Source organism: Prenolepis imparis, unplaced genomic scaffold (genome assembly GCF_030444845.1).
Source record: "Prenolepis imparis isolate NDT839.2.m4 unplaced genomic scaffold, iyPreImpa1.0 SCAF_2, whole genome shotgun sequence".
Classification (NCBI taxonomy): Eukaryota; Metazoa; Arthropoda; class Insecta; order Hymenoptera; family Formicidae; genus Prenolepis; species Prenolepis imparis.
The window spans coordinates 17,663,445-17,675,510 of NW_028141160.1; the positions used below are offsets into that span (position 1 = coordinate 17,663,445).

A 12,066-nucleotide genomic window follows, 5' to 3' on the forward strand; every position below is an offset into this window, starting at 1 on the left:
ATTTAAAAAATTTGATCCCGCGAAAATCGCTCATCATTGATGCGACAGAGATACACTCTTAAAGTAACGTTTTTTTTTTCATTCAACAGGTTCTACGAACTCTTTCTCCTGTTTGGATTGCGGACGCAGTTACCTGCACCATTGCAATCTGAACAGACACAAGAGGAATGAATGCGGTGGGAAGCGCAGGTTCCCGTGCAAGCTCTGTCATAAAGGTTTCACCCAGAAAACGAGCCTGAAACGACATTTGAACAGCATACATGAGATTGACTACATGACATATATGATATTATCATCGAGATAATACCTAGTTTCATGTTGTAGACCGTTTACTGCTGTAAGATTCGCCTCAGTCTTCGATCCATACAAAGATGCGCGAACAACCTCGTCTCTTTCATTCAAGGTACCCTCATTTGATCCCTCCTTCCGTCCAAAGAGACATTGATCATCGAAGGCGGTTCGAGCGGAAAGTGTACGTTTTAAGTGTGTTATCGAATTGTTCAGATCGATTCGATCAGACGATCGTTAGCTAGACGAGTTTCTGCTATCTACGAATCGCGTTTCCGATGTATCTCTGTTTTTCGATTTTTTCTCCATCCGCATATTCCTTCTCGTCGAAAAAAAAAATTTCGAAATTTTCCTGATCGCGAAGTAGCACCAGATCAGCTCTCGATCGTCAAGACTCGCGTCTGATGATCACGGTCACAACAGTATGAGCTCACGACTAACACGACTATCGTCTTCGTATTTTTCCAGATATGGTCTGGACGACCATTCAGCGGGGACCGCCTCGGAAATCGCGACACGCAACTTACATGAAGGATGAGGATCTCGCTCTCAAGTGTCCGCGATGCGGCCGTGGTTACAAGTTCAAGCCCAGCCTCTTGAAGCATGTAAAATACGAGTGCGGTGGACGCAGGAACTTCTATTGCGATCTATGCGGACGCAGTTTCACGCAAAACGTCAGTTTGCGCCGTCACCTAATGCAGAGTCATAATTTCTATCAGCCGCCGATGAAGCAGTGCGTTCGAAAGATCGTCAAGTGAGAATCACGACATCGTTGTCATCGAAGATCATCCGTAGCTGGAAGATGACCGTCCCGAATGGAATTGTCATCGCTTGAAGAATCTTGTCTTCGTGAAGAGTGATTCGCTGGACTGTATAATTTCTGACTGTACGATCCTACATTTTTCCGCGAAGATTACTCGTAGCCTAGAAGACTCAACGTTCTTTAGAAGATTAGGCAGAGCCCGTAACACATACCACACCACGCAGCGACTGTACGCACACCCGAAGTTCATCACTCGAAAAAAACCTCTATAATTGTAACAGTATACATATAACAGCGCGATCCTGCTCTTACTGGATCGTGAACCATTAATAAAGCTGTTGTAAACGCTGTTAACATTTTGTGCCTATATCCAGAATAGAAATACATATTATCTGTAGTAGCGAGACAACTGTAACAATAAGCTTAATCAGCCACAACGAGATACCACGATTGTTGTTTCGATGTCTGACAATCTTCGATTACGATCGCGCTCGATTACTGCGAGCTTCACCGTCTTCCACACTGAAGATCGATTGTTCTTTTTAAGGATGATTACAATTTTTTGCAAGGATATTTTTTAAGTTTTTATTCGATAATTCTCGAAGTCTTTGTAAATAATTCTTGTTGAAATTTTTGCAATATTTTTTAACGCATTTAAAGTTGTTTCATTCTTATCATGGCATATTTATTCTTATCGTTCCTAATACTCTCCTCGGCGTCGTCCTATGCCGGGAATTATACATCCTTCGTATCGCTATCACGTATGTATTTAATAATTATTACTGGAATATATGTATACATCGTTTCCTCTGTTTTTCCCCTTCTCTTTTCTCTCTAAATATTCGTATGAATTTTTGATGATTTTATTTATGAATACGAATTGCAAATTTTCGCGTTTTTTAAAATTGTTTTGTCTATTTATTCTAATATATATGTTTCCCTATCTTTTTATTTTATTTTTTCTATTACCAATTTGATAAAGTTTTTATTCGAGAGTATATTAAATTATTTATTGCAGTTATTTATTATTGTATGAAAAAAATTATATCTGCTTAATTTATCATCAATTTTATCAGATCTTTTAAACCTTTCGTACATTCTATATTCAGCCTGCTCTCCGTTTTTGAGAATTTCTTTCGAAAAACATAATAAAGCTTTTATTTTTTTTTCTCACCTTGTTCTGTCTTGAAATCCGATCCCATCATATCCTTTAACATTGCTATTTTAATTTTCAGGTAACAAATTGTTGGAGTTGCCACCGCTATTATGCGCGATGGATCTCACCGTCACCAATCAAGCTTGTTGCAACAACAGCGCTTTCCCGCATCAAAATACATCCAGATTTGAATCCACCAACACTTTGAACTTTAATATTGAACAGCAGAATCGCGGGAAAAAAATGAAGAAATTTTCGTGCCCCGAATGTAACAAGAGAATAGGCAGCAAATACTCTTTGAAACGTCACCGTGAGACCACCTGCGGCAAAAATCGCAATCCCAAAGGCAAGTACCCGTGCGACAAATGTGAGAAGACATATGATGTTAAGGGTAGTCTCTCGCGTCATAAAAAAATACATGAATCAAAACCTGTGTATAGCTGCGAGTTTTGCGGTGGTGAGTTCACTCAAAAGTGCAGCTTAGTTAGACATATAGTCAAGGAGACTTGCAAGGAGATGAAAAAGAATTCTAACGATAAGAAGAAACGTAAGAATACTGATAGATCGATAAGATCGAAGTTAGATACATTATCAGATCATTTAAATCATTTAAAAGTAAGTTGAAAAAATGAGGAGAAGAACGATAGAAAAATAATATTATTTTAAATTTTAAGCAATACAGTTCCTTAAAAAAAATAAATTCTGTCGATAAAATGGGCCTTAATATCGATCAGGAATTGAAGTTTTCACTATTTGGAAAAAAGTATATAAGAACTCTGGATAATTCTAAAGTATGAAAAGTTTCCTTATGAAGAATTTTGTTACATAAGCGAGGATTTTTGTCTTGAATTATTGCGTCGGGAACTGGGGGGGGGGGGGGTTTAGTTTTTAAGGAAAGTCGGAATTGACATTCCAACTTTTAAGAATATTCTTTTTATGAAGGACAAGAGTTCAGACATCGGTTATTTGAGAACTTGGCTTGTAACAATATGTATATTTAAATTATACTATGTTTTATATGTTTATTTGTAAAAAAGACTATTTGAGGTCACGACTGACTTTAATAACCGTTTTTAGGTGAGGCGTATGTTAAAGATTATATATATTTTCACAATTCTGAAAGATTTCACAATTTGTAAATTAAGACGTCCTTCTCTTAAATAATGTCTTATAATTGTTTGTAACGCACACACATCGATGATATATTGCAATATTGATTTTTTTAGAGTATTATTAGAATGAGGGGATTACACGTGTCTGTCAATATGTGTAGCGTAGACGTTTGACATTACGTTTTGCTCGCTTTCCCGTTGTTTTATGCGTTTCATGTGTCAAGTAATTTAAATGTGTGACGCACTCGTGCAAATCTGAATTTGTAACGACGAAGAATAACTCTCTTGTTGCGCACTATAAGATGAAACTAGGATATACGTTTCTTCTCACTAAATATTTGATACTGTTATTAATTACTCGATTATACTTTTATCACAATTTACTTTATAGGCACGATGGAAGGGATTATACTAATTGTAAGATAATACACACTGGTGCACTTAAGAAATTTCAGTGACATATTAGCGTGGCGATACGAGTTATGAATTCGATAAAGGATTATTCAAATATCGAATGATAGTACAATTGTAAACGCATAGGTTTACTTGCTTGAGACTGCTAAATCTAATTTTCGTACATCTGCGACGAATTGGAAATTATTGGCCATATTTGTATGTCTTGGCTGTGAAGACTATTATTTGAAAATTGTTGAACATTTTTAATGTAAAATACATTGTATAGACTTTTGCTTTTTAGAATTTTATTCTTATCGACGCGTTCTGTTTGGATATAAATATGTATAAAAATAAAAAAGGATGAAAAAGAATTAAATATAGTTAGAGAAACAAGACAATCGTCGCATCTGCATATGGATCTGAGTTCGCGGAACGTTTATTTTCATCGATCAATACGTTATATATGTTACAGGTATATGTATATCTTGCTATATAAAGAGAGTACAACTTATGACGAAATTTTGTTCTGTAAAAATGATACTTATGCATAATAAAGTCATACGGTTTACACATGTCCTGCTGTTTCATTGAGTCCCGACTGCCTCGATTGCCAGGAAATAGATTTACACGACACTCTACAAGCTACGACACGATTCAGCGGGAGTATTTCTTCGATCTCTTTTCACTTTGGGATATAGGTAACTCATTTTTGTATACATCTCGAACTCGTCAGATGGTGATGCACAGAGACAAAGGAACTTTTATTATTTAATCGCTCGAATAACGCGCGGAAACTCTTGGGAATATAAGAAAAGGCAATACGATTCTCTCGATTCCCGAATTCCCTCTCCAAAACACTTGTATTCCGTCGATGAAGTTTCGTCGGCTACATACAGAGTGTTTCATTTAATTCAGAGATTAAAATGTATCATTCGAAAATGTTTATATAGAGAAAAACATTATAGTTAACTCTTTTCTACAAATAAATATTTATTTCTCCATCACATTTCTCTTTTTACTTTTTCGAGACACGCTGTATCTAGCAGTGATTCTAATCATACTTTGGTACCAATTAAGAAATTCCTGTCTTTTCTGCCGAACGGATTTTGTTGAAATTCAGAAATTCGATCCTCGCGACCTGGAAAAACCAACGAGTTCAATCGATGATACAGCAGAGGCAACAACACGATCGATCGATCAATGTTCTTCTCCCTGTCCCGCGTATGTTTATCACTCTGCTTACATGAGATTCTGATCATGTTTCAGCCAAGCTGCGGTTATTTTGCGACGGACTGCCGCGAGACGTTTGGAGACGCTGCAAGGACGAACTGCGCTGCCCCAAGTGCAACAAGCGATACAGCGACTGGCGCAGTCTGCGGAAACACATGAATTACTTCTGTCAAATGGAGCCGCTCTTTCCATGCCCTTACTGCTCCCATAGGGCCAGGATACCCACCCTGTTGAAGTATCACATAGTTCGCGAGCATCGTGTGACTCTCGAGGAAACACGCCGATTCACATTGCAGTTATAATAAGAAAATCGTTAACCACTGTTTTTGATAAATATTAAATAAAATAATTTTTTTTATCGAAAAATTATTTAGGCCTAGAAACTTTGTTTTGGGAAAGTACAAGATGAATCTTAATGTGTGGTAAGAACCCTTTATATTAAATTAAGGAAGAATGAAGTAATATGCTCAAGAGAGATGTATGATGCGAGATTTTCGCACAATTTTGTTTTCTGAAAAATCGAGATTGCAAGAAACGTTGAATTAATATTCCTTATTATAGAGTTATTTTTATAACATAAGAAATCTTATTCATCTTATGCGAATTGTGATTATATTTGTCGCATTATTTATATGTGCAATTAAAAACAATGAACGAATATATGTATTTATAATTTTTGAAAATATAGTTTAATATATTAATGATTTGTTGTTAGTTTTAGTGATGATTCGAATTTCTGTTGCAGATTTGACAATAATTATAATGCATAATTTTACATATAATTGTTGTTTATGTATATTAAATATAAAGTAAATATAAACTATATTTTATATTTATATATACGTATATTATAAAATTATATTATATTTTTGCATTTCGCGCCGTTTGCGCTGATATTTGTGCAAAATCAGTTATTATAGTTATTATTATATTATTTTATCTAACATTATAATATATACCTTAACATATCCTTTGAAATTACTCGAGTGAGATATGCGAGTGAGATAAGAATTGCTATTTTTTTTTTAAACACACATTTGGTTTATAGTTAAGTTTTTTTTTTATAAATATATATTCTATATTTGCACACTGCGTTATAATATGCGATGAAACCGGAATAAATTTCTAGGAATATTTTTAAGTTATATATTACATATTTTTTAGCAAGAGCTTTATTTTTATAATTAACATCGATTGTCGTTGCCATTGGCAGGTTCTATCAATAAAGAGAGCACGATTTAATAAAGATATAATAATAATCCCATTTCTATTTTTTCTGGATACCTCACAAAGTTTACGTTAGGTATTTCTCTCGATCTCTATCTCTCTAACATTTTTACGTCTAATTTGTAGGCCTCAGTCTGACGAAGCAGCAACCCGAGGATTTCGTGGAGTACGCAGACAAGTCCACCTTCGTGTGCTTGAAATGCGGGAAGAATTATGCCCGTAAAGCGAGTCTTCAACGTCATCTTCAGAGCACTCTGTGCGGCACACTATCTATGTTCTACTGCAATTTCTGCAGATACAAGACGAACCGTAAGGACGTTCTCGTCAGGCACATGCGGTACATTCACCCCAAAACGTGTCTTTCGGCAATGACGCGAAAATGAAGAGAAATGCGAGAATTTTACGCCAAACAAAGGTGTCCCTCGATTTCTTACGGATACTCCGAGTTTACGCGTTCGGATAAATTAACCGAACTCGCGTGCGATGTGAATGATGCATTTTTCAGTGTTTCGCATTCCAAATTCAGTTGTAACATATATTCGTAAAACGAAGCGTTATTATACGCTAAACTTTAACTTTGTATCCTGTGAAATAGTTGTGATAAAATAAAGATTGCGAAATGGAACTAAGCATGCGAAACAGTGTTATAAATAATGAATAATGAGAGTTATACGGAAATTTTTTCGAATCTTTCCTCGTTTGATTACCTTTCTATTTATTTATAATTGTCGATTTTTTGTAATATATAGATATAAAAAATCGATGTAGTTATTAGTATGGAGATAATTTGTTGAGGTAAGAGCATGCATAAAATGATGAAAATTTTACGAAATACTGCTCGCGTAGCATAAATGTATAAAATTTTAATTATTATTGCTGATTTTTATATAATATAATTATAAGTATAATATGGCAAAATCTATTATCTTATTAAAGTCAACAATTTTCAACACTCTTTCAGGAATTTATATTTATTCATACTTATGCGGAGAGCTTTGATGATTTATTTATAATTACTTCGACATATTAATTCGTATTATAAAACTTCAATTATCGTATAGTTTGGTTTATAAAAGAAGGACCAAAAAATATGAATTGTACCCTTAGTAGCAATGTATTTGTGTTTTCGATCTATTTTTTTCGTTTTTATTGTAGGTGCGACAATTCAAGTTATTTAAAAATCGATCAACGTTTCTGAAATTAATGCTCGGAGTTCAATATTTATATGTGACATTGTCAAAATAATTTAATCAATCGACGTTATATATTAACGTATAGTCAAATCGATCGATTATATCATGTTCACGTGATGGCGATCGGACAATCGTAAGTCTCTTATACGTGGACGATATTCGCGATTGTCCTCATGAGGCGAACACGGCTACATCGCAGCTTCCTTCGTCTGTTTCAGGCAATGTCAACTGGAATGTGCGCGGCGACGCGAACAACTATGATTCAACCACGTATCACGTGCACAAGCGGTATGTATGTCCCTTCTGCAAGAAGGTCTTCGTCGTAAAGAATCTACTGAGAAAGCACATACAGCTGGGTTGCAAAATGAATCCGCAGTTCGCCTGCACCTTCTGCCCTTACAAGAGCATATACAAGGCCAACATGGAGAGACACGTGAGAAACGTTCACAACACCGGCGGCCTCAAATTTCGCTGCGAACTCTGCAACTTTCGCAGTAATTATTCCTTCTGCGTTCGCAGACACATAAGGACCTTCCATCGCGCGATCACGGACGAATCTAAGCAATAGAGATGACGATACCTCCCTTTCCTTTTATCTTATCCTCAGTGTGTAATGGACCTTCTTATTAAAAATTATTGATAACATAAACTCGCATTACATCATTAGGATGTATTGAAGTTTGTTTTCAATTTTAGTTTCTATCTTTCAACCAATGAACGAATCAAAGGATTTGTGTGATTTTATAACGATCGGTATAAAACTTGATTGTAACAGATGTACATAAACATGCCGAAAGAAAGGAGAAATATAGAAAACTGTATTATAATCGATACAGATGTTTGGAAATATATCTCGGCGAATTAGATCGTTCAGAAGACTATTATATAACGGAGATCGATATTAGTTATATATTTAAAGTATAATAAAATTCTAAAATTCAACATATTATCTTTTATACGAATATAATATGGGATAAAAATGTAAAATTAACAGTATTTAAGCGAGTAACATTTTATTATTAATTTAATATATGTAATTTACGTGTATCTGTAGAATTGGAAATATTTTCTATGTACGAGTCATAAAATCGTAATATAAAAGAACCAATTAGAGCCTAATTGTAATTATAAATTCTTCTATTCCTATTATTAGTTTAACGTATATAGTCTCGTTTTTTCATAATTTCTTGTTTAAGAAAATATGACGATTTTTTTAGATTAAGAAATTATTTAGATACGATGTGCGTTTATTAATAATTTATCCAATTTTATCTTTTAATAATGTGACTTTCTCTTTATTATTTATGAAAAATTTCGGACAAATCAAATTGGTCGATAAGGCAAATAAAATAATATCACTCTATCTTTCTTTGTACCCTATATAACACACATTAATGTTATGGATTATTGCATTCACATTTGTTATGAGAGTATGCAATACGCCGAGGATTTAGATAAAACAGCGCAATATAATAATAAGATAAATTTATTCTTTTTTTTATAATTTATGCTAATAATTTTATTTCAATTAGAATTAAAAAAAAACTGCCAATATCAATAACATTATAAATCAAACTTGTTCAAGTTCAGGCAAAGAGGCTTTATAATAAATATTATATATTATGATATTTTATTATATATAATATTTATTACTTATTATATGTTATATAATGTATTGCATATATATTATATTATTTTGTATATGTATGTCTCTCCATTTATACAATCATTCTCGTTGCCACAACTTGTCTTAAGATTATTGATCAACCACAGTGCATATATAGGTAATAACAAACATGTATATATGCGATGAGATGATGCTTCAGCATCTGAGTTTGTAAATTTAAATCCGAGAAAAGAGAGCGCGCGGGTAAATGAAACTACGATAATGAAAACAAGAAATAATGTTTTTTACAAATTCGTTTGATGTTATTAGATATTCCCCCATTATCCGGCTTTGCATTTGTCACAAGAATCGAGATGGAATTATTTTTCTAATTAATGCGTTATTTCCTCCAGCAAGATTTTTACATTTTCGATGTGGCTGCAATTTTATTTTCTATTTTCACACGATATATATAATGTGGAAAACATATCAAACATATGAGATGTGAAATCTATATTGAGAAGTTTGGAGCGATTAAATACATAAGATTATAAAGACCACTCTAACAATAAGCTTTAGAATCTTATCAGGGTCAAGCGATTGTGCCTATATCGAAGCCAGGTTACTCCATATGCAAACAGGGTATCTTCATTTATACTATCTTCATTGTTAATTGCAGATACGCTTTCGCGTTACAAAGTTTGAGAAAGGGAAACGCTATTATTCCTGCCGTATGTCATCAAGCTTCTCACCGATGCTTGTATCGGTGTAAAACTGCGTTAATTTTACGATAAATACAAATTTACAATTACAAGCGACATGCTCCTGTTAATCTTTTCCTACCAGAATATTTTCTATTTTTTCTTTATGTGCATATTTCATATTTGGGTCTATTTTCAGCTATTTAGGCAGCTTTCAATCCTGTATTTAAGAAGGTTTTATGCTGGGAAATAATTTCTTAATAATGTTAAAATCAAATAGAGAAAATCAGTGGAAGATTTAAATATTTAATTTATATAAAGTTTATAATGAAAATGAGAGTTGATGGAATAGAGAGTGATTTTATATTTTATTTTATTTGCAAAATTTTTATGTGGTATAATTTCTGTTTTATTTCTGTTCTGATTTAAGTTATATATACGCACAATATTTTTGTTAAAATTTGAATAAATTTTCATAAAATGCATTTTACAATTTACATAAATTCGCGTGTGCGATTGTATATTCGCTTATTATTTCTATTAATCGATATTCTATTAATTGATATTGTTGTTTCAGTTTTGTCGTGGCACACATACTGCTCTGTTCGCAAGAAGATTGGCGAACAGGATACTGGCGAAACTAACGCATTACATCAACAAAAAAGAGATGCTATAGTACGAAGAAAGATTTACGTATGCGCTCTTTACGCCAAGGGTTATACGTCGACGAAAAAACTTTTGAGCCATTAGAAATTCGAGTGCCTAAAGGTGTGAAGCCGAAATTTAACTATGGATTTTATCCGTATATTCAAGCCTGATGCATCGATAGGCACAGGAAGAAGTTTTTTAAAGTTACTTAATTAATTCTTGCATTTCGGACAAATCTCGATCATTACTTTCCTAATTCGATTAAACGACTGTTTAGAAACGAATATTTACTCATGAAATTTTATCAAAATATATCTCAGCAATATCTATTAGAACGACAATCCTTCAATATCATCGACATCGTCAATATTTCGTCTGAGAATCGATGCTCGCCGGACGTATTTCTACCTAAAGTCGCCGATTGCTCTTATTAACCGATCTGACATTTTGGTGTTTCAGCCTTGTTGTGGCCTAACAAGACCGACATCGGTGACGCCCTACATCAGCAACAAGAAAGTACCATCGGTGAGAAGCTCGAGAAGACCCACGTATGTGCGAATTGCGGCAAGAGCTGCGCGGTGAAGAGACCTCTCTACTACACATACTTGACGAACTGGACTCAAACTCGTTGCTTTTGAGCGATCGATTCCGATACGATTGATATTCATTGATCGAATGGTGATTTTCAACTCAAATTATTGCAGCAATAGCTGTCTACCGGCAATCTTCCTATATTGATGATGTCGTCGAGATCGAAATATCGATCAATCTTATCTGAGACACACTCAGAACTGATATCTGCTGCGCTTACTCTTGAGATCATCGGTTGCTCCTATTAACCGATATGACGATCTTGATGTTTCAGCCTTGTTATGGCCTTACAAAAGAATGTACGGATGCGACGCTGGTGATTCGCTACAACAGCAACTAGGAAGCGTCACCGGCGAAGTGCACGAGAGGACTTACATGTGCGCGGACTGCGGCAAAAGCTACGCGGTGAGGAGGTCCCTCTGGAGGCACCGGAAGTTCGAGTGTGTGAACGCGAAGCCGAGGATTAACTGCGAGATGTGTCCGTACAAGAGCCCGCACAAGTGGTGCATGGATAGGCACAAGAAGAAACATCACAGCGTTTTATAAAAAATCACTTTCTGATTAATTAACATCGTCCAGTCGATCTCTAACGTTTTATGTATAATAAAATGATTTTTTTTTTTTTTTTTTTCGTTGAGACATTTATGTTAAACAGACCGAGTAAGTGGAGGATTTGGTGTAGCAACATTGACCCACGTGGAATCAATTTAATTAGTATTCTTTTGTCTGGAATTTTTTATTTTATTTTATTGTATAAAATAAAATAGAAATTTTTGAATAAAATTACATGGCTTGTGCACAAATAATAAAAGACAAGATAAAAATTTTACATCATAACAACTTGGTTCCAAGTTCTCCAAATGCCGAGCGCCTCTATACTTTTCTGATTTTTATACCGAGCACCGATAGCAAGAACTATTGTAAAAGTACACATAAAATACTTAAAATTTAATAATTATTAACTCTTCAACTTTAATAATGATTTTAATAATTATTAAATTTTAATAATAATTATTAACTATCCAATTGGAGAATTTTTGGACATAGTATAATTATTATTATTATATTATTTATTAAGAAAATAAGTTCTCTAATATTGAAATAATTTCGATATTTTGACTAAATTTAGATTTAGAATGTTTTCTTGTGTTATAT

General features: G+C 34.0%; 3 protein-coding genes across 18 annotated transcripts in view; all 3 read left to right on the forward strand.

The window, feature by feature from the left end:
- The window catches only part of LOC145949131 (longitudinals lacking protein, isoforms A/B/D/L-like), a 236,757-nt gene that overhangs the window by 125,897 nt on the left and 98,794 nt on the right, over positions 1-12,066 (forward strand). The window lies entirely within an intron of this gene.
- Positions 1,675-4,285, forward strand: LOC145949141 (uncharacterized). Its single transcript, XM_083058970.1, has 2 exons — positions 1,675-1,812; positions 2,287-4,285. Exons 1-2 carry the CDS (start codon positions 1,728-1,730, stop codon positions 2,829-2,831), a joined length of 630 nt encoding a protein of 209 aa, XP_082915096.1. The 5' UTR covers positions 1,675-1,727; the 3' UTR covers positions 2,832-4,285.
- On the forward strand, positions 8,581-11,945 carry LOC145949146 (uncharacterized). Of its 2 annotated transcripts, XM_083058981.1 has the most exons (3): positions 8,585-10,440; positions 10,780-10,998; positions 11,186-11,945. In XM_083058981.1, exon 3 carries the CDS (start codon positions 11,209-11,211, stop codon positions 11,455-11,457), a length of 249 nt encoding a protein of 82 aa, XP_082915107.1. In that variant the 5' UTR covers positions 8,585-10,440; positions 10,780-10,998; positions 11,186-11,208; the 3' UTR covers positions 11,458-11,945. The 2 variants fall into 2 exon arrangements, with proteins under 2 accessions (XP_082915106.1, XP_082915107.1); XM_083058980.1 differs by lacking the exon at positions 11,186-11,945 and having other exon boundaries at positions 8,581-10,440; positions 10,780-11,179.

Bases quoted from the DNA above. Each gene is read 5' to 3' on its own strand.
- LOC145949141 (XM_083058970.1), top strand. From the start codon at position 1,728: ATGGCATATTTATTCTTATCGTTCCTAATACTCTCCTCGGCGTCGTCC. The intron at 1,813-2,286 runs GTATGTATTTAA...TTTAATTTTCAG, and splicing joins ATCCTTCGTATCGCTATCAC to GTAACAAATTGTTGGAGTTG.
- LOC145949146 (XM_083058980.1), top strand. From the start codon at position 10,368: ATGCGCTCTTTACGCCAAGGGTTATACGTCGACGAAAAAACTTTTGAG. The intron at 10,441-10,779 runs GTGTGAAGCCGA...TTGGTGTTTCAG, and splicing joins AGAAATTCGAGTGCCTAAAG to CCTTGTTGTGGCCTAACAAG.